This window comes from Chiroxiphia lanceolata, chromosome 1 (genome assembly GCF_009829145.1).
Source record: "Chiroxiphia lanceolata isolate bChiLan1 chromosome 1, bChiLan1.pri, whole genome shotgun sequence".
Lineage (NCBI taxonomy): Eukaryota > Metazoa > Chordata > Aves > Passeriformes > Pipridae > Chiroxiphia > Chiroxiphia lanceolata.
The window spans coordinates 44,509,154-44,535,974 of NC_045637.1; the positions used below are offsets into that span (position 1 = coordinate 44,509,154).

General features: G+C 40.5%; 1 protein-coding gene across 3 annotated transcripts in view; it reads right to left on the bottom strand.

Moving 5' to 3' along the window:
• The window catches only part of ASXL3 (ASXL transcriptional regulator 3), a 130,672-nt gene extending 104,138 nt beyond the window's left edge, over positions 1–26,534 (bottom strand). Inside the window, exons 1-4 of one of the 3 annotated variants that reach the window (XM_032697709.1) lie at positions 26,316–26,348; positions 2,250–2,313; positions 346–428; positions 45–47 (exon numbers count right to left, since the gene is read on the bottom strand). In XM_032697709.1, coding sequence (XP_032553600.1) covers positions 45–47; positions 346–401 — 59 coding nt within the window. In that variant the 5' untranslated portion in view covers positions 402–428; positions 2,250–2,313; positions 26,316–26,348. Of the gene's footprint in view, positions 1–44; positions 48–345; positions 429–2,249; positions 2,314–25,827; positions 25,853–26,315 lie in introns of those variants that run through there. The other 2 variants (XM_032697664.1, XM_032697675.1) reach the window with 2 other exon arrangements.
• Positions 26,535–26,821: the final 287 nt, after the last annotated feature.

The following is a 26,821-nucleotide window of genomic DNA, read 5'->3' on the forward strand; positions in this document are numbered from 1 at the left end:
CAAACCCAAGGGAGAGGAGAAGTGTGCCGAGCTTCATCTTGCACTTTCTCCATGCACACAGTGGCAAAAGTAACCCAGCTGTCAAGCTTCAGTACTTGATCACACCCTCTTTGTAAAGAAAAGCCACTGGACTTAAGCTGGCCCACAGACTCCTTTTAGAAGGTACGAAGTTAAACCAGCCAGCAACCATTTTAAAAGCCTTGAACTAATAAACCTATCAGCTGTATTTCCCACTTTGGTACTGGAAATCAATTCAGACAGCACTTTAAGTTTTGTAAAGATTATATACCACTCCTGGATGGTTTTCAAAAATATAGCAAAAATACAGAACAGATAAACACTGACCTTGTTTCTTTTAACCCTTCTTTCTGAATGACTTCCAATATTTGTTTTGCAGTCATTGGTGAGTTGGGGTACTTTTCCAATGCCTGGAAAGAAATAATAAATGTGTAAGTGACAAGACACAGCTGTCCTGTGAATCTGAAAGGTTATATGATCATGCAGTTTTTATCTAGTCATTTGTGAAAGGCAGGGAACAGTAGTGTTGAGACTGGAGTCCTCTGTCTGTTGAAAGGCCAGATACAACCCAGGAAACTGCAGCAAGAAAAAGACTTACTTGCTGTTTTTGTACATCATCTGCTACATCTGCCTGGGAAAAATTCTTACCAGGTTCCAAATACAAGAATTGAAATATGCAACTAATTTTATGACACAGCAACAGATTTTCTTTCAGGCACAAGGGGGGAAAAAAAAATCCCCACAAAAACCCAAGGGAAAATATAATAATAATAAAAAAGACTAGCACTTTCTTTGATTTTTATTACTTTAGAACTATTTGAGGTCATTTGAATATTCTACACTTAGGTTTCACCATGACCTTCGAAAAAAATTGGCTAAAACCTCCCACTTGTACAGCAGGAGCTACTGTGAGAATTGACACAGTGAGGTTTCAATTTTAAAATGCTTTTTGCTTCTAAAAACAATGAAAAATGAAGCAGTCAGAACAGTCACAGCACATAAGATGCTACATGACAGAGTGCAGTATATTTTTCCAGTTCAGTTCAGTTTTCCACTTCTTTGCCTTTTCCAATTGAGCCCAAAGTAACTCACTCCTCTTTACAGATAGAACCATCTTGTATGGATTTTTCTGATTTTCCACTTCCTTTTTGTCCCCATCAGTTTTATGCTGTTAAACAAACAGCCATTCTTTTGCTCATGTGATGTGCCAGACTGACAGCCCTGGAAAATGAAACCTTTCAATCAGCAGTAAAAGGTGCCGCACAGGCCATGGCAATCAAGCTTCCCAGAGCATCTTGACCACATATCTTAGCCAGAACTTGCATTTCTACCCTGTGCAAATATAAAAGCAGTTTGGTCCGATTCTGTTTATCCTGAGCTTCTCTCTAGTAGTTACCAAATGATGGCAAATGTGAAAGTAGCTACTACTATATGGATACCTGCCCACCAGGAACTAGAGACATCACCACATCCTATCAGCAAGTCAAGCTGTGAAGGGTGCTAGCCAGGGTTGTAATTCAAGTAGCTCACCTAAAACCAAAGCCTCCCTACTCACTACAACTTGACCAGCTCAGCCCTCTCCTGCCATTTTACAGTTCCGATTTACTGCCTGTTCTCTTTTGCAGCCAAAACACAGTTTACCAAATCCTTCAGTTCTTTGTTAGAGATGAGCTTTGTATCCTTTATCTTTCAGTTCCACAAAGGAAAATGTAGAAGTGAGGGCTGCACTAGAAAGGTCTGGGAGCTGAACTGAGCTTATCTCATGTACATTAGTAGGCAAGATTCAAAAGGGATCCATCAGGAAAGGAAAATCCAAAGGTGATTTGAAAGGAGAAAAGGAAAGAGTAAGAGTACAGCAATGAGTAAGGACGGAAGGAACTGCACACAGGGCTGGGAAGAGGGCCACTGCACAGCAAGGGAAGAGAAATGATATGATGTATTAGTGACAGAAGCACAATGACACATTGGAAGAATGACAATGTGTATGAAGATTAAGACTAGAATGAGAAAAGATTAATGGCGTGAAGAAACAAAAGTGGAAACTTTAACCTTCAGAAAAAAGACAAAGAAAAAGGACAAGGTAAAATGAGAACATACCAAAATAAAGGGAAAAAAAGAACTAAACTGGGAACATTCCAGAGAGCAAACTGGAAAGGACAAAAGAGGATACTACACTGTACTGGACACGGCTATGAAGGAAACTGTGTGCACTTGAAAGTGGGGTTACTCACTGTGGAGGATTCCCTGTTTCTCTTCCTGAGTACAGGCCCCTCAGCACACCTGGGCAGCTCCTCCCTGCAATTGAGAAAATTTGGGTAGCCCTGTCCCCTTCTCTACGACATCACATCCTACTCTATAAAGTCAGTCAAGTGCCAAGTATTACCATGAGAGTTCAACAATAACAGTAAGGAAACAATAAAGCTACGCAAACATCAGAAGTCACCCTGTCCTGGACAATGGGAGAAGGGAGAGCACTTTGTGCTGAGGAAGCTGCACTGAACTGGCTGTGGAAACAATGGCCAGACATATGGATAGGGAAGATCATCTTCACCAAACAACAATGAAACCAACAAGTAGGATGCGTAACACCACTACAGAAAGTTTAATGAAACCCACAGGGTAGATTTCAAATACCACAGTATGAAGTGAACACATTCAGGGTATAATGACAAACTGAAATGCACAGTATGTTAGACAGGCTGAAAGTGCTGGGGTAAACAATTGCCCATTGTGTGGACTTGCTTTACGCCAGACATGTAGCGTGGGCTGCAGTTCATATACCCCATGAATTTAATTCTGTTCATCTAACCCTTTAAACCCTGTTATTTGAAGAACTGTTCATACCCTAACTGAAAAGCATTAATTCTCCAATTCAAACACTGCTTAAATTGAAAATACTGTTATTGTGCATATGATTAAGTTTTCTTTATCGGAATGAAGATTAATTCAGCAGAGAACCTAAGTAAGGATGGGGTTTTTTTCTACCCCTCCCACTATCCTGTCCGTCCTCACCTCTATTCCCCCCCCCCCCCCAGTTTTAAGTTCACTGTTTATCATAGTAAGAAAATAAAAATAATTACTTGTAAAAAACATTTCAATGATAACATCACTTTATTCCCTCAGTTACAGAAAACAGCATCAGAGTATTCTTTAAGATTCTATGAGCAAATGAATACACTGAACTGATAATTACACTAGCCTATCTTGCCTCTGTGTCTCACCATCAGTACTGCTAAAAGCCTGCAATCCCTTTTGCATTTCCAAGACTTTTAAAAATAATATTAGAAATTCAAACTGAATAACTAACTGCCTTAAGGCAAGTAACATACTAAAATGCAGTAGTGTAGTTAAGTCACAGGCTCACAGGCTTCTTGGTCAGAAAAACTAATGCACATCGGGGGAGAAAGCTCTAATCTGTTTTAAATATCTCTCTCCTTCCTCCCACTCCATCCACCAACACTCATATCGTATATGGGCAGTGACTAATAACACTGAAATTAAAGCATGCCAAAGGACTGTCATGAAGAATATGACTGTTTCGATGTATTTTGTTAAGAAGGACAATGACAGAAGAATGGTTTGCACTGACTTCAACCTCTATCACAGAGGATCAAATATGCTCTATTTATTCCTGCCATTCAACTACAGCCTTAAAAAGGGACAGCCGCTAAATAACTGGGACAAATAATGTGATACCCATCAGGACAATCTGAAAGAGAACAGAAGTAGTCATTGCACAGAACACATTCTTGGTGTTCATTCAAACCCGGGTTAATGGTTCAAAGAGAAGATGGCTCAGATCCTAACAAGCACAGCGGAAATCAAACCTCCCAGCAAATGGTAGCAGCCTGACAAATTGTTGTATTTGTGACACCTCCAAGTATCAACTTACAACTTCATATTAAATAATCACACAAATGCCACAAACAGATGTATTCCCAGTTTCATTGGAAAAGTCCTGTCAGTTATATGGGACAAGAAGAAAACACAATTCCTTTTCTCACCATAGCATCTATCATCTTTTGTGTGTTGACAACTGCTCAAAAAAGATCAGCTGCCACACCAGGGGAAAAACACTTTCCAGTGAACTGCTAACAAGAAAACTCTAGTGCAGAGTCAAGACTCTCAGCTTTCCATAAGAGAGAAATCCTGAATGCTCAGCTTGCCCACAGTATCGGAAGAGAACCTCCATATAAGTGATGGAATTGTTAGTCTAATTTATATACACAGCTGCTTGTGACTACCTGAATAAAATCTGTCCAATCATTTGCATTTTAACCAGTAGAGGGAACACAGCAGAGGGACAGAGCGAAGAAAGGCAAACTAGAGAGTCAGCCCTCTTGTCACCCATAAACATTCCTGCAGAAAGTGGGAAGTTTTGCCTGCAGCTATCAGTTATTACACTGACAGAAAACAATTCTTCTAAACAAGAACCAAGTGTGGCCTGATACTGTGCTGTGGTCCAAAAGCAGCAGGCAGATCAGTCTAGTGGGCTTGATGATCCTGATTGTGTGACCAGACTATAGTTAGCTGGAAGGGGCCAAAGCTTCTTAAATTTCTGGAAGCTGCTGGTAGGGATCTGAAGGTCAGACAGCTGACAAAGATCAGGATCATTTTATCATATCTGCTTGGTCAAACCATAGTCTGAGCCACTAGTCATAAACTGAAGCTATTCTCCTTAGAACATTATTTAAATTAACTCAGGAGGAGAAGAAAGAGGAAGACTACAGTTATTCCCAGTGCTCCTACTCATCAGCTAAATATGAGTCAGGCTGAACTGCACAATGGACAATCCTGATTGCCCAAAGACAGCAGGGTGAATTTAGAAGAACAAAAAAATTAACTTTCCTTCTCCTAAGCAGAAAATATAAAATATTTTCTAGCCACCCATTACTAAATTAATGAATTGAAAGATGGAATATCAAACAGGGTACAAGAACAGTGTCCTGGAAAAAATCCAGCATTGTCCTATCCAGCTGCTTATGTGAGGTTAACAGGAGGACTGATTTCTATTGTGGGAAATGCCCCACTAAAATCTTTTGTGTTCATTTTTGATTAACAGCTTTAGTCATTGGGGAATTATCAGCAGCCTGGTAAAAGTTCAAAGCCCTTTGTGTGAAGAAAGATGGGTAAATGGTTCAGAGAGGAGGGGAGGGTACAGAGTGGGGGAAGAAAGGAAGTGCACAGAGATGGATAAGCAGGCGAAAACAGTAAGGAGGAGTACAAGATAAATGAAAAAGAGGGGTGATAAAAAGGGAAGATGCACTACGATCCATTTTAACACAAATTCTCACATAGATATTAGTAGAACTATTGCTGATGGTGATCAAGAGAAAGGTAAAGAGTAGTTTCCAGATACTAAAATATTAAAAGAAGCTGAAACGGGAATAATAATTCTCCTGGTAGGACTTTTGTCTTTGAGCAGTTGCAATTACAATAAGGAAATTATACATTCTAAGTAGAAGAAAGTGCATTTCATAAGACATGTCTTTCATAGTATGCCCCGTACTATGAATTTGTCTTTGTAATCCATGTGACACTACAGATAAGCAAGAAAAGTAAAAAAGGAAAGGAACAAAAATGTAACATGAATAAGAAAGCAACACAAAATTTCCCTAACCTGCTGAAATATATTAAGTTTTAACAGCAGTTACATGCATACTTGCTAGTGCACACTTTTTTTAGTTTCAGAGGTAATGCTACTGACCCATAGAGTTCAAATGGTTTAAAGTACACTCATAAAATAATTTTCTCCAACTCTCTTTCACTCAGAAGTACTTTAGTGTGAACTGGAGGGAACAAATAGTAAAGTATTTCCTGCTAGAGAATTTCTACTGCAGAATTTGCTTACTAGATGTTCTGAAACTGTCTAGCTTTGCTAACCTGCCGTAAGATATGTAAGGCATGATCATCTCCTAAAACACTGAATGAAAGGAAAGAGCAAGAAAGAAGCTGAATGACTTCTTTGTTTATGCCATTGCTTTAACTGGATCATTTAAGGCTTGTTCTGAGATGTCTGAACACGTTTATTGTTCTTTTTTAAATTTATTTATAATGTCATATTTCAAACAGATAAAAAGGCAGCAACAGTGCTTTGGAAATTCCAGGTAAACTGTACACTTGACATTTTGAATTCAAAATGAACTGGATTAAAATTCAGTTAAAATTAAACATACAGTTGGGCTATTCCTTTAAAAGGCACAAGCTCTAACAGCAGTGACATCTTACATCTTGCCATTGCTAGTGGTCTCAAAGATCAAGCCAGAAAACGTAAAGTTTTCAACCCTAAACAACTTACAATAATTTATTGATCTGGTCTGACATACTGAAACAAATGGAAACCTTCGCACTTCTCTCCTTGCTAATGCAATCAGCCTGTCCAGGCAACCAGGAACTTCCACTCTAAAGGCTCTGTCAGCACAGACCCATAAACACCTCTGTGACTGTAACAGCATGAACCTAGTGACCACACAGAATCCTATCAGATTTCTGTAAGATCAGGATCAAAGATACCCCAGTATGATTTCAAACCTGCTATGCCGGTATGGGTTCCACTGTTAGCAACAGGATTACCACTGATGATTTCAGTTCAAGCATCCAGATTCCCAGAATGACAGCTCAGTTCTGACAGGCTCAGTCCAGCCTCAAGATTTCTGATTAGCCCTGTAAGACATACCTCTTCTTGCATTCTACTCCAACACTGCATTGCCTCTCCCTCAGCCCAGCATTTCCCTACTCTCCAAGTGCTACTCTCATCTTCTGAGGTGTTGCAATACTCCTAACTTCCGTATCTCCCACCTTTCCACATCCCTACCAAAATACCTTTTCTTCCCTAGTCCTTACCACAGTTTGTACTGGGATATTCCCATGCCCTCTACCTCCTCAAACATGAGCACATTCATACAGATGCAGTTCACTGCCATGGGTTCCCCAAAACCCACACACAGGTACACAAGTGCTGCCCAGGCAGTCAGCACTGAATACCTTGTCAGCAGCACACTGTACCTCTTAGGTGCTGACAGGACAAATTGCGTTGTCAACCTCCTGTGGCTTGTGGACCATATTCTTGGACTATTTAATTTAGAGAAGTTTCATCAGTGCCTCCAGCTGAAAAACATGGGTCAAAGCTGTTTAAAACTGTGAATAATTATTCCAGAGAAGGGACAAGGAGCAAAACATGGCTCTGCTGCCCAAAAATATTACTGAAACTGTACTCATTCAGTGATCACACAGGCCACAGTCCTGAAATGCCTCTGATTCCAGCAGGGATAAAAATTCTCCTTTGGCACTTACCCCTGTATAAATCAGAGACCATGCTTAGGTGACTGGAACTAATGGAGCTGAATGGACATGAGGGCCCTGTCAGCTGCCTTTATATTACAGATAACAGAAGAAAGAACTACCACCAGTGTGAATACATTCATCACTACCAAGGGAACAAAAAAAAACCCCAAAATACTAAGTAACATCAAACCTCAAGCATATTTGCTTCCATATATGCTGTTTTCTCTACTGAAAGATGATACAGATTATTTTTTTCTGAAAGGTTTGCTGTATAACTTACGTTTCATCATGGAAAAATTAAAAAAAAAGAAATTACAAAGAGTAAAACTTCCCAGAAAAATCAACAGAGAGAATGAATATGTGTTTATTTCAGAAGCTTTCATCGCTTAATTTCCTCAGGCAAACGTAATGTGTAAGGGCTACTTTTAATGTGAGAAATAAAATTCCTACTGGCTACTCTCTGAATGTACCAAATTTAACAGGAGGTGACAGTTGCGCCGATTTTCTTGCCACTGCTTTACTATCAGAGCTTATCTTGTTAGACAGTATCCTAAAGATACAGACCTAAGATTTCCAGAAGGCAAAAAAGAAAACAGAAAAAAAGGAAAAAAAGAGGAGCACATAGAATACAAATAAAATATTTTAAACTATGCACTCTACATAAATATTCTTACATACTAGTTTGGGCTGTTTTGGGTATTTCATCCTGGTAAAACTCATACACTAAAAAGATAAGAGAAGTTTCATAATGCAACTGACATTGACTCCATTAATGCACCATAAATATATTTATGTTTCTAAAATACATTTAATGACAGCAAACATAAAACTGTAAAAATTATACTTCCACTTTAATTTTGATAGACGGTATGAAACTAACTCATGAAATTTACAGTATATGTTGATATTTAGGTGAACAGCCAGTATAAGTCACACTGATCCTCTTAACCTCACAAAAGAAGTCCATAAACTTCACAACTCGTTTGTCTGGATTGTTCCTTATTCATTGGGTGATACTCTCTTCAAAATAATAAGCAAACAGAGATGCAGAAAATAACTAAGAATATTTCTTAGTAATTTTTTCCCAGAAAGAAAGACCAGAATGCATGCAAAACCTGGAATGAAATTCCTAAGAGGTGTACAGTAAGTGGTAAAGCTGGAAAAAATGAAAGTCCCTTGCAATCACAGACACAGCAAAAAGGCACTTTCACTTCTTTAAGTTTCCTGAGCCCACCTGTTTAAGTACTGGAGGCAAAATAGAAAACCAAAATCTCCACAAAATGAAAAATTATGATTTTGGTATTGGTTTGATTTTTGATTTTTTTTTGGGGGGGGGAAGGATGCTCGTTTGTTTGTTTATTTTACATAGGAGAGCTATTGTTTCTTGTCAGAAGAGACAATAGAAAAGCGCAGAGTCTTACGAGTCCTTGGATGTTATGCACCATTTCCTTCCAAAGCTTGCACAGTTATTTCACATCAGGTTTTATTAGTCTGAATCATGACATCATGATGTACAGAATACAGTTCACTGCCACAATTCAGATCTACTGCTTAAATTGCTCTGAGAGCAGATATGATAAGGCATGTTTTTGAACTAAAGAAATACAGCCTTCTCATAGAATGTGTAAAGAGAGAATTCTTTTGTTAGCTGTCAGTGAGATTTTGCTATCTCTGTTAAATATATAATGGTTAGTGTCATAACAAAGATCAGCCATTGTGTTATGGCATTTATCTTCATGAGTGAAGAGAGGAAGGGCTACTGTGATTTATTCTGTCTCTCCTCATGAGACGATTAACGTCATAAGAGATTAGTCTTCAGTACTGACTCGTATACAGAATAAAATACAGGGCAGGAGTGGGATGCTAGGCAGTTTTAATTGCCACAAATTTGGAAGCCCACATTACTTACTTACATATGGCATGGTTGACAATTAGTCATCTAAGATTTTCAAAAACAGGAGAATATTTTGCAGCTCAACAACTCATATCCATTTTGTGTCATTTATTTGTTCAGTCCTTTTCAGCAGTCTTTCCACACAGCCCTTTTCCCCATCTCATCACCTAACTCCACCCACACTTGTCCTCTTAAATACACCCTTTATTGGAGAACTAAAGTCCATATTGGTTGTTTACAGCAATTTTTGGTAGCATCTGTTTAAACATTTAAAAAAAACACTATTTAACAACTATTACTAAGAAACATTTGTCACAATACAGGCAGATTATAAAGAAGAAATAATGGCTCTGTATTTGTGTCTGTATAAGCTGTACAAACAGTTTTCCTGAAGATTTGAGAAAAGTTACATGCTCACCTCTTCCCAGCAACCTTGTAAAATAATCTGAACATCCTAAATTGAAGATAATAGTCTTTCAAAAGCCTATCACTTTGGAGAAATACACACAGAATATTTTGTTTACATGCTGCCTGCTTCTTCTTATGAAAGAAAATACTTCAAATAATACTGTGCTGGAAAAAAAAAAAAAGTACCAACATCATAAGCAAAAGTTCTGTTAAAAAGGGAATAATTATTTTTCTCCAGAAATGGTACACGAGTTGTCTGCATTTTCTTAAATGCGCTTCTTCTGGATACTGCTAAATCATAAATATTCTTGATATAAAAGGGTCTTTTTGTTAAAAACAGCAATTCTTTACTACTGGTGTACATCAAACAGGACACATTATTAAAAAGCTCTCACTATAAAGTGTTATCTTTATCTAGGCTTCTCAAATATTGACTTAAACATTTTTATCAGGCTGTTGATCACATCCACACTCAATGCAAACAGCAAACGAGACCAGTCCTGACAGTGTGACCAGACAGGTAACAGGGCAACATTATGGCAGGAAAAAAGTATTGTGAAAGCTAAGGACATTTCTTATTGATGGTAAGTGGATAGGAGAGAAAAATCAATGGGTCCTCATCAGTACAACTGTCTACCAGCTGGATGCTGATTTCCCTTAGAGATTAAAACCAATAGGAGCAATCACTTGGCACAGGTGTACAAATTCAACAGGACACCCAGCCTACAGAGAAGAAAAGTGAACAGTGACTTCAAAGCCGGATTTTGTGAAGAGATAAAAATGCTGATTGTTAAACCTACAGTTTGTAATCAGATCTTGAAACAAAATACAGAACGTGCCTTCCCCCATGGGGGTACAAACTGAAAACATTCAGGATAATCTGCAATTGTTGTGAAGGCTCCAAACTCCTGACCCTAATTGAAGGAATTATTTTGAGCTGCAAGACCGGCTGACCCCTTCAAGTCAAGCTGGACAAGCACTGACCAGGTTACAGTGCAAGATGGGCATTAGCCACACACATAATGCAACTACCATCACTGAATGCCAGAAGCACAACAAAGTAATTGGTCAACTGAGAGGAATCACAGAGGGTTTTATAAGGGAATATAAATACCGAGAATTCTCATAAAGCTAGGCTTCCTGTTCCAAGACAAGCTTCTATTTTTAAGGGCCCTTAACACCACAGCACATTTCTTATCCCAAGACCCCTCACTATACACTGAACAGATTAAACTGTTACCTGTTGGGATGGTGACTGTAAAGCAAGAAAAGCAAACAAAGAGAAAGTAAAACATGGTTGTTATACAGTATATTCTGCTATGGGTTTTATTCTTTTCTTATGTGAAACAACATAGGTACACATGAGGATCTGAGTTTTCCCAAAGCCTTATCTCCTCAGCAAACATAGCACTAAAAATTGTCAGCTCCTAGGAAATGCTACTGGCAAATAAATTCAATGTCTGTGGGGTTTAGGCATGTAATTTTATATTTAAAGTTTTAGAAGTTGATAATAACATGTTTTAGCTGTATGGAAAAATTACACTGCCAAGACTTGGGCTTCCAGTGTAACTACTGAACTAACACTGTACTTCTGAAATAATCACAGAATTACAGTATCATTAAGGCTGGAAAAGACCTCCAAGATCATTGAGTCCAACCTTCGAGTGAGCACCACCATGCCAACTAAACCACAGCCATGTCCGGTCATTTCTTGAACATTTCCAGGGATGGTGAATCCACCACCTCCTTGGGCAGTCCATTCCAATGCTTAAGCACCCTTTCAGTGAAAAAATTCTTCCTGATGTCTAACCTGAACCTCCCCTGGTACAGTCTGAGGCCATGGCCTCTTGTCCTGTCACTTATTACTTGAGAGAAGAGACTGAACCCCACCTGGCTATAACCTCCTTTCAGGCAGTTGCAGAGAGCGATAGGGTTTCCCCTGAGCCTTTTTTTCTCCAGGTTAAATAACCTCAGCTCCCTCAGCCACTCCTCATATGCCTTACTTTCTAGACCCTTCACCAGCTCTGCTGCCCTTCTCTGGACACGCCTCCAGCACTTCAATGTCCTTTTTAAAGTGAACTGGATACAGCTCTTGAGGTGCAGCCTCACTAATGCTGAGTACGGGGGGACAATCACTGTCCTGGTCCTGCTGGACACACTATTGCTGATCCAGGCCAGGATGCCATTGGTGTTCTCGGCCACCTGGGCACACTGCTGGCTCATGTTCAGATGGCTGTCGACCAGGACCCACAGATCCTTTTCCGCCAGGCAGCTTTTCAGCCACTCTGCCCCAAGTCTGTAGTGCTGCGTGGGGTTGTTGTGGTCAAAGTGCAGGACCCAGCACTTGGCCTTGTTGAACATCATACCACTGGCCTCGGTCCATTGACCCAGCCTGTCCAGGCCCCTGTGCAGAGCCTTCCTGCCCCCCAGCAGATTAACACTCCTGCCCAACTTGGTGTCATCTACAAACTGAGGATGCACTTTATCCCTTTGTCCAAATCACTGATACACATGTTAAACAAGACTTGCCCCACACTGAGCCCTAGGTAACACCACTGGTGACCGAACACCAGCTGGATTTAACACCATTCACCACCACCCTCTGAACCTGGCCATCCATCCACTTTTTAACCAGGGGAAGAATGCACACATCCAAGCCATGAGCAGCCAGTTTCTACATAAGAATGTATTCTACACTGAGGGAGACAGTACCAAAGGCTTCACTGAAATCCAGGTAGACAACATCCACTGGCTTTCCCTCACGCACTAGGCTGGTCACCAGGTCATAAAAGAAGATCAGGTTGGTCAAGCAGGACCTCACATTCCTAAAGCCATGCTGGCTGAGCCTGAGCCCCTGGTTGTCCTGTACATGTTACGAGATGGCACTCAAGATGATCTGTTCCATAACCTGCCCCAACACCAAGGTCAAGCTGACAGGCCTGTAGTTCCCTGGATCCTCCTTCCAACCCTTCTTGCAGGAGGACACCACATTGGCCAAATTCCAGTCATCTGGGACCTCCCTGGTTAACCAGGCCTGATGATAAATGATGGAGAGTGGCCTGGTGAGCTCTTCCACTGGCTCCCTCAGTACCCTCAGGTGGATCCCATCTGAACCCATAGACTTCTGAGTCTCTAAATGGCACAGCAGCTCACTAACTACTTCCTCCTGAATTGCAGGGGGTCTATTCTGCTCCCCATCACTGTCTACCAGCTCTGGGGAATGGCTGCCCTGAGGATAACTGGTCTTTCAGTTAAAGATGGAGGAAAAGAAGGCATTAAGTACTCCAGCCCTTTCCTCATCCTTGGTTACACTATTCCCCTCTGCATTCAATAAAGGATGGAGATTTTCCTTGGCCCTCTTTTTGTTGTTAATGTATTTATAAAAACACTTTGTATTATCTTTCACAGCAGTGACCAGACGGAGTTCTAGCTTCTAATTTTCTCTCCATTCTAATTTTCTCTCTACAAGACCTAATGACATCCTTGTACTCTTCCTGAGTTGCCTATCCATATTTCCCAAGTCACAAACTCTCCCCCACTCCCTCCTCCAAGCTCCAGCAAAAGCGCCCTATTCAGTCAGGCCAGTCTTCTTCCCCAACAACCCATGTTTCAGCACACAGGGATGGCCTCCTGCTGCACCTTTAAGATTTCCTTCTTAAAGTATATCCAGCCTTCCTGGACCCCCTTGTTATTAAGGGCTGTTTCCCAAGAGGCTCTCTGAACTAGTGTCCTGAACATGCTGAAGTCTGCCCTTTGGAAGTCCAAGGCAGAAGTTTCGCTGACCCACTTCCCTACTTCACTGAGAAATGAAAACTCTATCATAACACGGTCACTATGCCCAAGACAGCCTCAGACCTAGAATCCCCAACAAGAGGGTTTTTTTGTTGTTGTTGTTGTTCTAGAAATAACCTAGGCAATATAAATTGAAAACAATTCTGCAAATTCCAATAGGAGTTTTTACTACCAAACAAATGAGAAAATATTTCTGACAAACTGTTTGGGTTATTTTTTTCAATTATTTTTAAGGGATTACCTATAAATTTCAACAATACTCCTTTGGCTAAGTTAGACCATAGGGTAACTTGTTCTAAAAATAAACAGAATGCAACATAATGTAAACATAATATTTCATTTCTAAGACAAAGGCCCTGTCTTTTACAAAGGAGGGAAGACGGGGGGGTTTTTTTTGTTGGTTTTTTTTCCCTCTTGGTGTTTCCTTGCAATTCTTGTACTCCTAAAGCCCGAGAAAAATCCTAACTTCAAAGATGAAGGTTTGGGGACTTTTGCTGATTATCTAATTAAGTGAAATGGTAGCAAAATTAATAAATAAACAAATTACATGCAATTTTATCCTTGAACTGAGAAAGTCAGGGTTTTTCTCATTTTTTCATTGTCGGTCAGATTTTCTCCTCCCTTAGTATCTTTGCTATTCTACCTCTCATTGGTACAACAACATCTCCATTTTATTGTTTCCCAATGCAGTGCTGTCATTTTTCTCCCAAGGATTACATCAGTATCACCCAGGCACACACTCTTTTCACCACATGACATGTCAACAGACATAAACCCAGTTTCATTATCTTCTACTAATCCCAAAAAATGTATGCAAGTACTAAAAGTAATAAGCTTCATAACTATTATTATGTATGTATGGAGCATTTAAAACATTTTTTTTTTCAGAACATTAAATCTCAGAATGCTTTCCCCAGATCCCTTCCCTCCTCCTCCACACCCATATTTTTCTATAAAATTAAGTCCAAAATTTAACACTTTAACACATGAAGCTTCTTGCCATAACAGCTCCAACAATGCTGATTACAGCAAACAGGTGCAGTGTTTTTTTAATTTTCTTAAACCTCTTATTCTCTTTGCAGCTCCTTTAGAACCATTTTCCAACTACCATGCATATAACCAATCTCACTTATCTAGGCAGCCTATTTTGTAGATCTGGCTCAAAATGACAACAGGAGCATTATTTCAGTCTACTTAACATTACTTTAAATAGCTTGAAACCTTCTCCTACAAGCTCAGACACTAATATAATGAGTTAGCACATAAAAACTACAGTATGAAACTGAGTCTGTCATCATTAAGGACAGTTAAAATTTACTACACAGATAGATACTTATTTTTGTTGTTTTTTTTTTATTTAATGGAAGTGTTAAAGACTCTGAAAATTACAGAACCATAGAATGGTTTGGGTTGGAAGGGACGTTAAAAATAATATAGTTTCAAACACCTGCCATGGGCAGGGACACCTTTTACTAGATCACATTGCCCAAAGCCCATCCAAGATGGCTTTGAAGACTTCCAGGTATTGGGCATTCACAACTTCTCTGGGCAACCTGTACAGTATGATGAGAATGTTTTGAAAATACGACAAACAGTATTTCCAAGAAAAGTAGGTAACTCTAAGAATTAATGGAGACAGAAGTGTTTTCTTTTGCAAAATAACAATTATTTAATTAAATATTAATCTACAAAAAAAAAAATCTAACAGGTCCCTGAAGAAAAAAAATGTTTTTATTACAATTTTATCTACTTTTACTAAGGTACCTTGGATTGTTTTTTTGGTTAGTTGGTTTTTCTAAACAGATTAAAAGTCAGTAAGACAATGCTTTTCTATCTTTTAAAATCCATACGAAACATTTTTGATCAACTGTTTGGACTCCAGTACTTCTAATTTTTTCTAGTTCCCCATCTTCTATTGGAGTTTCACTGTGTAGTTCACAGAGCAGTTGAAAGACCACGGTTTTGGAGTCCATGGAACACAGTAGCTCAAATCGTTGCTCAGACACTCACTTTATCCTCAAGGCCTTTCACTCTGCCCAATCCTATTACTGCTTATCTCTTGCCCTGTATCCTGCACCCTTCAGTCAGTTATGCATCTGTTTGTTCACTTCTCCAACATTTATAATCTCTTTCACTGGAAAACTCCCCATACAGCAGTATACCAGTTCTGAAATCTCCTCTTCAGGTGCCAATGCTGCTGCGGGCCTGGAGGCTAAATTAACAAGCCACCACGGTTACAGTTAACATCAAACGTTTCCTGCGAAGGGCTGACCAATAGCACAGGTACTGAGAAGTTCCCATGGAGTTACTTAGTAAATGCAACAATCATCAGCGACGCGTGTATAACAAGCACGCAGTAACTTGCACAGACGGATTGATAAAAATCTCCGAGTTTACTTTAAGAAGCCACAGCCTTCTACTTCTTAAGTGCTTCTACAAATCTAAACCAGAGCATGTTTTAACATCACAACCACTTAGTAGGGCTCACCGTCATTAGAACTCTGTCTCGTGAAGAGCAGGAAAGATCCTTCTCCATAAAATAACTGCAGTGTTCAAGCTAGCTTAAAGCAGTAATTCCTTTTTCTTTCAGTGTCTGCTCTTTGAGTGCCCATCCCATGCTCTAAAAATGATAGATTTCACTAACAGACTTTTAGTAAAGACAAGGAGCATCAATCCAAGACAAAGTCATAAGGTTGGTTATCCTTTACATTCCACTCAGATGGGTAGCTCTCATTCCAAAAACGACAGGGGAAATTGCTAGCTGTGTGCTAGCTGATCCCTGAACACTGACTGGAGGAACAGCATTTTAGCATGAAGAATTTGACTGGCAAGACAAAACAATCACAAAAAACTGGACCTACCCAAGAGGTGGAAACAGCATCCACTTCTTGGTATTGATAACTGTCTACCCAAAGGACGCTGAGTAGATCAAACGTCCAGTAATGTAGCCTATTCTCCAAGTCAGTTTCACAGGCCTGTAACCCAATATTTGAAAAAAAAAATAAAATATATATATATATATATATGTAGAAAAGATTTGGACTGCTAAGTCAGGAATTCAAGGGGTCACATCAAAAATATTCAATCCTTACTCTGTCCTCCCAACAAATATTTCCTTTTGGGATAACTGGCAAAAAGCACTTTAGTTATTGCCCAGGAGGCCACTGTTGTACTGTGATCTGTATTTGAAGTCTCCAGCGGCACAGATGTACTAGGCAGGGCGAACGAAATCATCACAAGAACCTCCACCATTATTTCAAGAGATCAGTAGACTTATCAAAGGCAGCTCGTGCTCTACAGTACCACTGCCCTCTTGTTTTCTATGATCTGGCCTGATGGACCCAAGCTTTTGCTGAACTGCCCAATCACTCTGCTGACATGTGCTTAACAGACAGGAGATGTTTAGCAATGCAACACAACTTGACAGCACAGCATCCCAGGAACAGGAAAAAAAAAAGGCTAGCAACCTGTTGTACAAGGATTGTCAATGTAGCAAAATCGGCTATTTTTCTTATTCTTGACCAAAACCAACCAACTAAACAAACAAAAACCAACCCAAACTTTAAAACCAAGAGACCTCAATACAAGAGCAATCTGGGCAAACACTTGGTAGTCCCTGACATCTTCAGAAAGTACACACCTGTGGAGCCATGAAACATCTTGAAACCAGTAATAAAAAGGTATTAACATCTCTTCAATATAAACTTATTTGAAGATTTCTTCAACAGTGAATTATGGAGCTTGTTCCACAGATAGACAGTGAGCCTCACTATGTTATTATACTTTTTTTCTTCCCAAAATAGAAGACGAGTGCTTGCAAGATGTCTCAAAAATCTGCATTATGAATGACACAAATTATGAAATAGATCAGAATGCATTAAGCACTACTGCTCTAGATACAACCTGCTGCAGCATTGCTATATCAAACTGCCAAAAAAATCAAGCGTCTAAGTCCAAAATGCCTCAAAATAAACAGAGAATATGAATGAGAACCACTAACTGGACACAGAATTCTCAATCTGTACAAGAAAATTGATGCTTTCTGTCTGGTCACTGTCAGAAAAAAAGACTTAACAATGCATCTGAATTCTAAATCACATCCATTGGACAACTTTTCATAATCATTTCATTTTCCTAGTTCCCCCATTTTTTTTAAGTAGAATGTGAATTTCCAAAAAAAAAGATCAGACCGTGGCAAAGGCCACACAAGTCATAGCTTCTATGGGTAATGTAAGTTACCAAGAAATTTTACTGATTTCACAAAACTGTAACTAGTGTGACTGCTTCTCAAGTTCGAACAGACAAGGTGACCTTCAGGCCCTTTCCAACGTTACCTTCTATAATTATCAGAGTAACGCTCTAATTAAGATGCTTTTCTCACTCTCGAAACCAAATTCCAAAGAGGTTCACATTGGTCTTACCTGTCTAGAATTTCTAAATGACAGAAATGTCAAATGAGGCTCAAGAAGTTGGTATGATCAGGGAACGTCATGATTTTGAGATAGCTGCCTATCTGAGGCTTGCTTCAGAAGTATGACAGCAGGCTATGGATAGTAAGGGTCTATTTTCTCCCACTACCCTTGCTAGGCAATATTGGCAGGCAGGCAGAGTGACATGGAATGTCACTTGCTTCTCTGATACAGCAATGCCGGCAGCTGATGGATAACTGGGAATTTTGAGGCATAAAAAGAATTAACATTTATCCAAAACCAGATATAACAGAAGTTCACTTACAACTGATGGTACAGAAATATAAATAATCAAAACAGGAAGTTAACACTTAATGAAGAATGAAGTTAAGTATTTTGGCAATACAATAGTGGTAGAGCCTCATCTTATATAAAAAGAAGGTTCAAATCACAAAAACAAGAACAAATCATATGGAATATGAAAGCTGACTGTGATTTATTAGAGTTCTGGACATTTTACAAGGCATCTCACCACCTATGTGAAACCCTACACGGTTAGGCAGGCTCTCTAGACTGCTAAGTGTCAGCTGAAATGGAGTAAAACTTTGACCTTCAATGTTTGATATATACTTCAGTTAAGACTCCCTTCCCTCTCTAGACATCAAGTTACACAGAAAGCTAACTAGGATAAAACAAACAAACCCTGACTAGAATGATTGCTTCACTAAATTGCTGATCCTGTCTATACTTAGGCAAGATCAGAATAGAGAAAGAAAACAGCTTTGAGTTCTCTGAAACAAATAATCTAGTAGCTCAAGATCTTGTCTCTCAAGGAACACTTCCGAAGTCATAGAGGTTTAGGAAATGTTGTTATCTGTAAGTCAGATTATGCTTTATAGGATGCAACTGTCATCCACAGGATAATGATCTCTAAAGCTGAGCCTCTACAAGCAGCGAGGAGATTCTCATCATCACAGGCTTGGTTAGACCAATCTATGTATATAGGAAGACAAGTTTTAAAACAGAGCATGTAATACATGCCTTTTAAAGAAATCACATTCTGATGCTCCAAAATCATGAATAATAATCTAGGATATGACCTGGAATGTCTTCTACAGACAACTATAGCCCAACCCTCTGACGAGTCTGATGATTCCAGAGCAATAGACTGAACTGTGGTTGCTGATCCTGGCAGATGCTGTCAGACAGAAACTAAACTCAATGTTGTACTACAAAGCAAGTCTTTTCAGACACCTGAGGTACAGGAGGCCACATGACAGTCATAACCTGCAATCTAACAAGCTGTATCCTGTATGTTAAAAAACTCATGTAAAAGGTCCTCCAATATTGAGGAAAGTTACATGCCAGAGTCCACACAGATTTTGTCCTGTTGAGCTCAAGCGATTAGAAAGAGCTGAACTGTTAACAGTCAAAGGATGGAAACATTAGATCACCCAGAGATTCCTGTTCCAACTTCAGAAACACCAAAGTGGATGGAGCTGCTCTAGACCCCTTCGACACTAAGTGCCACCCCTAATCGCAATCAGTGGAGACACCAAAGAAGCTCCAGAAAGACAGTATGCACTGCCAGATGGCTTATTAACTGTCTCCTGACACTCATGATGCCTGTGCTAAAGCACTACCACCATTCTGAAAGTCATAGGTCATTCTTTCAAACTAAGATTAGCTTCAGGGTAATCAGCAGGCACCTCTCTACTGTTTTTCCATTCCCAGCAAGTACATCTCCTCCCAAGAAAGCAACTCCAGCAACAGAAAACTATCTAGCAGGACTTTGCAAAAACAGAGCAGCCTCAGAGGGACAGTACACCAATGATATGGGGGGAGGGTAATTGTAATTCAAAGTTGGCAAGTGATTAAATGGGTCACTTATGAACAAACTGTTGCACTGGAGCAGCATTAGGATTTGCTGCCTGAACTAAAAGGATGAACAAATGGGCTGTACCAGGATGTGCAGCTTATTATTCTGCCTTTAAATTTGAGGCTGACCCAGAGTGAAGGCTAAGGGATTTGATTCCTTCAGTCTGCAAGTTCCTCAGAAGGAGGATTTGCTCCGTTTCTAGTGGAACCCATGGAACCATAATGAAATAACTTCCACTAATCACATCCTCTCCGACGTCTTGGTAGCCCAAAAGGAGGCCTCTATTTAGTTATTGCTATTTACAGGGAACGCCAAGATTATCATCATCATACCCAGCAAAAGGTATGATTTGAAGTTTACAACATTAAACACCTTGAAGTTTACAACATTAAAAAAAGAAGAAGGAAAAAAACCCCTATTACTCCAAAGCCAAGAGGTCAAGTTTAGCAAATGATTCTCCAAGTGACTGCTGATCACAGTACAAAGAACAAAGAAAAGCTTCATCAGGAAGGACAGTTAAGTTTGGCTTTTCACCTTGAGGACAGCATGCTACCTAGTCCAGACTGGGTTGCTGCAATGACATGTTTTGATCCAGGGAAGTGGTCAACTGGGTTAGCAAATCCAAAGGAACTTAGCTGTGAAGGGTGAGCAGGGTGTGGTTAGTGGAAACTATTTCACTGTGGTTCCACAGGTTCCACATGCAACTGAGCAAATCTACTGGAAGAAAATAGATCAGTTACTTCAACAGAAACATGCCATATGTCAGGAAAATACTGATTCTTCTACAGAGAAAGGCAAGTCAGATGACACAGGAAACATTCACTAAACATTAAATCATACCTTAAGGCACTGAGAACACCTTCACACTATTGAGGAATGCTCACATTTAGGTTCCTATAAGGGTATTCTCCTATGTAACCCTGCTTTGATAGAAGTAATGTGAAATTACTGAGAACAGGTTGCATTCCTGGGTCAGGTTCCTGCCCACCTAAAGGTCTGCGATGCCATGGATTAAAGGGCTGTCTCAAGACAAAGAGTTAAAATCTCATTTTTTCTCCATCTACCCTAGAAAGATGCAAAAGGTGAGCTGTAATAGATGAAATTACTATTTTGTTTGTAGATCACCTTTTAAAAAGCATGGGTTTAATATTTTTTATTTTAATAGTGTTATTTCATACTAACAAAAAAAACTACCAAGAAGGTAGGAAAAAAAAAATAACTTCAGGTTCAACCTTGTCTAACAAGTGCAAAAATTACTTTGAATAAAACAAACTGAAGGAAACCCTAGAGCAAACCAAAGTAAAATATAGCTCTTCAAAGCAGCATTGATTGTGGATCAAAGGGAAGGGCCATCAAAACTTCCCAAGCCACAATGTTTCTGCATGTCTGAAAAAGAATTAACTTGGAACAAATATGGAAATAATAGTAGGTCTGTTAAGCCAGCAACAAAGAAATCCTTAATACCATAAAACAAAGTTATGTCAAATCTCCTATTTTTAAAGATACACGAAGCTCCTTTCTCACAATGCTTTAAAATGCTATTTATAGTAAGAAAAGCGAAGACTTAACATAAAAGTCAAAGGGATTATCATCACTAGTCTAGCTATACAGAAGTTACTCTTTTACTTTTTTGTTTCATCTGCAGTCTTCAAATATGAAGATGTAGTACAAAAATATTTCCATACCGCAATATGATCTGTTTCAACTACACTATCTCAGCATACCAGATGAAGCAACAATCAGCTTTTGGACAGTCAGACACATTAAACAGTAGCATGCAAGCTAACAATTCTAATGGGTTTTTGTTGTTTTTCATGTTTTTTTCCAGCATCGGTTTGCTTATTTAATTAGTATAATTTTCTTAAAGTTTACAAGAGCAAGTGAACAGTTCTCAATTAAGAGCTGGATCCTGTCAGGAGACTAGTGCAAAAAACACAAGAATTTAGGTATGAACATTAGGCACCCAATATGCACATGTCACCCGAACCACAAGGACTCTTCATAGCACTGTAAAGCACGCAAGTCTTCAAGAACACAAGAAAACCTTTCTTTCAGAACAAAATTTGGAGAAGAGCAAAAATATTAGAGAGGCAATCCAACACATGAATAACCAAACAAGGACTGCTGTTCTCACTCTTGGGATTTTCTTCAGCTTTATTGTCAGTTAGTTGCAGAGACTGGACTGAACTGCGTTTCAAAATACGACTTACAGGAAAGGGCAATAATAAGGGCAAGCTATTCAGAAAAGCAAAAAATCCTTTTAAAATGTTGCCATAAACTATCACCCTTCACAGGCAGATGGTCTGTGCTTCTCAGCTCTGCATTCCCGAAGTGAGCAGCCTCCACTCATTTTGTTCAGGCCTCTTTCCACCTTCTACAAATAACAAAAGGATCGTGTCTAGAAGTCAAACGATAAAAGTTGGATCACTGCAACCTACTTAAAACCTATTTGCCACTTGTGTGGCATAGTATCCTTCAGCACATTTCGTTCTCAGTATTTTTCATTTCACTATTTTTTATGCAGAATTTTATGGCATACAATTATTACGAGGCAGAATTCACTATTTCAGGACTTGAGGTAACAGCTTGAGAGAGTTCTTGTGAAACTAAATGTATAAAAGTTTTTTCAACTGAAAGGAATCACTACAAATTGCTTTAGCTACTCAAGTGTTTAACCTTTCTTTTCAATTTTAATGAGTTCCATGTATGACCAGAAAACAACAATACGGTTACATCAAATGACGATCAACTAAAAGACAGGATGTTTCTCCTCCTTCCTTGAAAGATTTTCTTTTGTTCTTTCAAGTGTTCTATCTTAGTCTATCAGACACAAAGAGCACAAAACTCGTATGGAGATAACGCCGATGTCATACATAAGCACTGCTGTAGTCTGCTGCAAAGTACAAAGCTGACATATCGGGTCTACATCAAAGATATGCCCTTTGGCAGGTTGCAAAGACAGGTTGCAACTTTGTCCATAAAAATGCGCGTTCTACAAAATGGGTTCTGTAACATGAACTGTTAGTGGTATGCCACCATTCCATTGATCCTGCACATGCGTTCATTTCTCAGGAATGCTTGTAAGCTGGGCTATGCCTTGCCCTAAGATAAGCAGACTTGCATGAGGAAAAAAGCAGCATGTCGCAGACAGAAAGATTCAACTCTCTGCAGGAGACTTCTTCCATAAAACACAAGTTCTGATACAGGACATGCCAGTGGTTCCTGCTTTACTGCCTGTATCACGTGGTATTTACAGCAAGAGATTAATAAAGGGGCAGTCCTTTCCTGCTTAGGTTTTAAAAATTAAGAGAACAGCTTGAAAAAACGCTGCATTGCAGGAACTTAAGTTTTCAAAGACTCCTTAATCAAACACTAAAAATTAGTAAATACAACACTATCAGTTTGGAGTCTCACCACTTCCAAGTTACAATGTATTTTAAGACTGCCATGTAATATATTTTTCTGAAGTACTTCTGCTTTTTTCATTGTGAATGTGGGAATTGGAGCACTGTGTAACGATTTCGGGCTCGAGTCCAGTTTTTGTACTCCTTTTTATCCATAACTATTACATGGTGCATTATGAGTTTCAATATAGATTGAACACAGAGAGATGACCATATCAATTTCTCTCATAATTACTGTGAGAGAAGCAGTAATAGAGAATGAATGAGGCAAAAGTGTAGCCACAGAAGGAAGATGATTTTACAACTATGAAACAGAACGACTACAGAGACGCTGTTGGTACCATAACTACCTCTCCCACAGATTTCCTGAACAGCTTTGAGTAAGGTACTTAATCTTTCCATGCCTCAACTCGGCATGGGTAAAGCAGAGGTCAAAATACTTAACCTCACAGGCATGTTGCAAGTATAGAAACATTTGCATTTGGGAAGCTACTGGGTGCTGCCAATAGCAGCTGTGTATGTACGATTGAAATATAAAACAAAAATCTGCTTCAGCACTGTCTGAAAGGTGTATAAAAATTAAGTACAGTACCTCACAACAAACAAAGAAAATAAAACTAAAATTCAGCAGCTCTAGTGAGTGAATTTAAAATGCTTGGGAAACTAGCATGCAAGTACAGCATTTAAAGTGCACAACAGACTAATAAAACAATGCCAGCAATGTTACCTCTGTCATTTCACACTTTTTAGCACTTCACTTTGAAAGCCCAATATTGTTGTAATGTAAGGGTTTTTGTAAAAAATTAACACATAAATATTCGTACAGCTCCTGTATGTATTAATTCACCCTCTTCTTCCTAAAAATAATTCAGCAGCATACAGTTTTACAACATATTGATCTAGGTAACTCATGAGTCATTTTTTGTGAGTAGGTATCAATCACTTCATTGTTTACTTGTCTGTGAAAAGAAATTGATTTTAATCGAACCTTGCAGTAATACCTTATTGATGTATCCCAAGAAAACAAAGACAAAATGAACCATCAGGGTCCAAACATAAAACACTGTAAGGAACAGCAATTTTGGCTTCAATCTTTCATTGTGATTTGCAAACATACATGACCATAAAAGTAGTAAAGCTCAGTGCAAGACTGTAGTTGGTCTGAGCAGCAACACATTCACATAACAGACTTGGGGCAACCTCTAAAGAACTTGACAACCCCAGGAGGCTGGACAAAATGACACTGTGGACCTTGCGTACCTCCACCACTTATTTACAGCATTGTATCAGCTTACACTTTACTTAATTTTAGCAAATCATGATTCTTCTGTGGCAAATGTGAGGTAATACAACATCATGAAAATAAGAGTCTTAGCCCTTCTCCAAAGCAATGGCTTAGCCTTTGTTCTCCAGAGGCTTTAAACTTTTCCATGTATTCCACCACAAGGGAATAGCAATTTTACTTGATACACAATAAATCCTTTTATGTGCGTTTGTCAAACAAAATACAGCTTACAGTGATAACTGCAGCAGCAACTTGAAAGAGTAAAGTTAGGATAGCAATTGATGTATTTTATAGATTTTTGAATACATGTTGTCAGTTTAAATCACAGAGAAACGAGTACTGTAGCAACATCCGCTGCCAAAATTATTCTGGCAAAAGTGAGTGTTTTACTGCAGTTAAACTTCTGTTAAGATCGTGAGAAGACATGTGGACAGTAGCGACACCATATCAGAACATCTTCACTAAAGCTGCATTCTTACAAAATGTTGGGGGATGTACAGTGAGCCACATCAGAATTTAGCGCTGCCCAAGCCTACGAGAACACCTCGATACAGCTTACAGAGACATCTATAGGTAGTGGCTGTCTAATACCTTATAATTACTTACATAGGAGAGAGGCTGGACTTCCTATCTAGGAATTCATATAACAAGGTGAAAACATTTTTACTAGAAAAGTGCTTCACAAATTAACTAAACAAGATATCACTATCCATTACCAGAAAGAGATGCAACATTAGTACTGGCATGTTACTTAAGCAATTCAGTCTGTATCAGAGGTGAATAAAAGATAAAGTTGGTGTAGATACAAAAAGCAATGTAACCAGCAGCCTGTCTTTCCAGCTTCGTCATCTTTCTACACACTCGGCTGAAGCTGAACCAATCCCAACTTCGCAGAAGACACACATACGAACGTGTACAACCATACGTGCTGTACCGTGCATAAGTATTGGTTTTAAAATCCCTAGAATGGAGAGAACCCGAACATACTCTGAAACGGAAAAACAACATAAACAACGTGCTCTGTTACATTTAGCAAACAGTAATACAGAATCATGAAAACAGATACAGTAGGGTAGGGGAGACAGTTTCTTAATGAAGTGGGAATGGACTAGCTCTCTAGAGCCACGGAGCCTTTTCAAAAGAGAGTTTGACTGCCCTGGATATTTGCAGGCTCGGTGGGAGAAGTAGAGAGGGTGAAGCGAAATCCCAGGACAGTTGTCTCTAACGCCCCTCACCCCGGTCCTCCTGCCCGCACTAAAGGGATAAAAACGCCATTCCCGGCTATTTCACTTTTCTCTACATTAAAAGGAGGGATTTCCTTGAGATATCTTATGCACGAACTTCGCAGAGATAAGCACAATCCCTAGGCATTTACACACACACACACACGCACGCAAAAAAAAACCCAAAAAAACAGAAGAGAAAAGAACAGAGGAATTTCCTCACGCACACACCGCAGAAAGGACGCAGCTATTCCCCCTCTCCAGGCAGGCAGGGACGGGAGGAAGAGTCGCGGGCTGCACGGACCGCCAGCCGGGCTCAGCCCGGCACTCGCACCCGCACCCTCCCGCCGACCGCTCTCTCCCGCACGGGCACTCTCGCGCCCCTTCCCGCTCCTCGCACACACACCCCGGCTCGCTCTCCCTCATCCTCCCTCTCGCTCGAAGTCCCTCGCACACTCTTCCCCTCAGTCTGGCTCATACACACTCTCTCTCGCTCCCTCTCTCTCTCCCCCCCTCCCGTCCGTCCCCAGCGGCCCCGACCGCCGGCAACAAAGCGGCGGGGCGGGCAGCGCGCCGGGCTGGCGGCGGCGGGACGCGCTCGCACCGCACACACACGCACACATACACACATACGCTCACACACACACACACACACACACACACACACGTACGTACATATACATGCACACACACAATGCTGCCGCTGCCGCGGCACCTACCAGGCGGGCAGCCTCGGCCCAGGTGCGGTCCTTCTTCTTCCTCTTGTCTTTCATGTTTGCATCTCATTGAGATGGTTCGGGGGGGGGCCGGGGGGGAGGGCGGACCAGGGAGGGGGGCGGGAGGGGGGGCGCCCGGAGGGGTTCCGCACGGACAATGATACGGTGACACGGAGCTCTGGAGCCCCCGGGGCGGGAGGGGCGGAGGAGGAGGAGGAGGCGGAGGAGGCGGAGGTGTGGGGGGGAGGCTCCCCGCGGCGGCGGCACAGCTGTGACAGCTTGAGGGATGCTCCGCCGCGCTCACAACAATGCGCTGTGACGTCACGCGGGGGGACCGCGCCCGCGCCGAACATCCCCCCGGCGGCGGCGGCGGCGCCCCCCGCCCCAGCGCGCGCCCGGCCCCCGAAGCCTCGCGAGAGCGGCCGCGGGCCGGGGGCGGCGGGCAGGGGAGGGCGATGGCGGGCCGGCCCGTGCCGCCGGACTACAACTCCCGTGGTGCACCGCGCCGG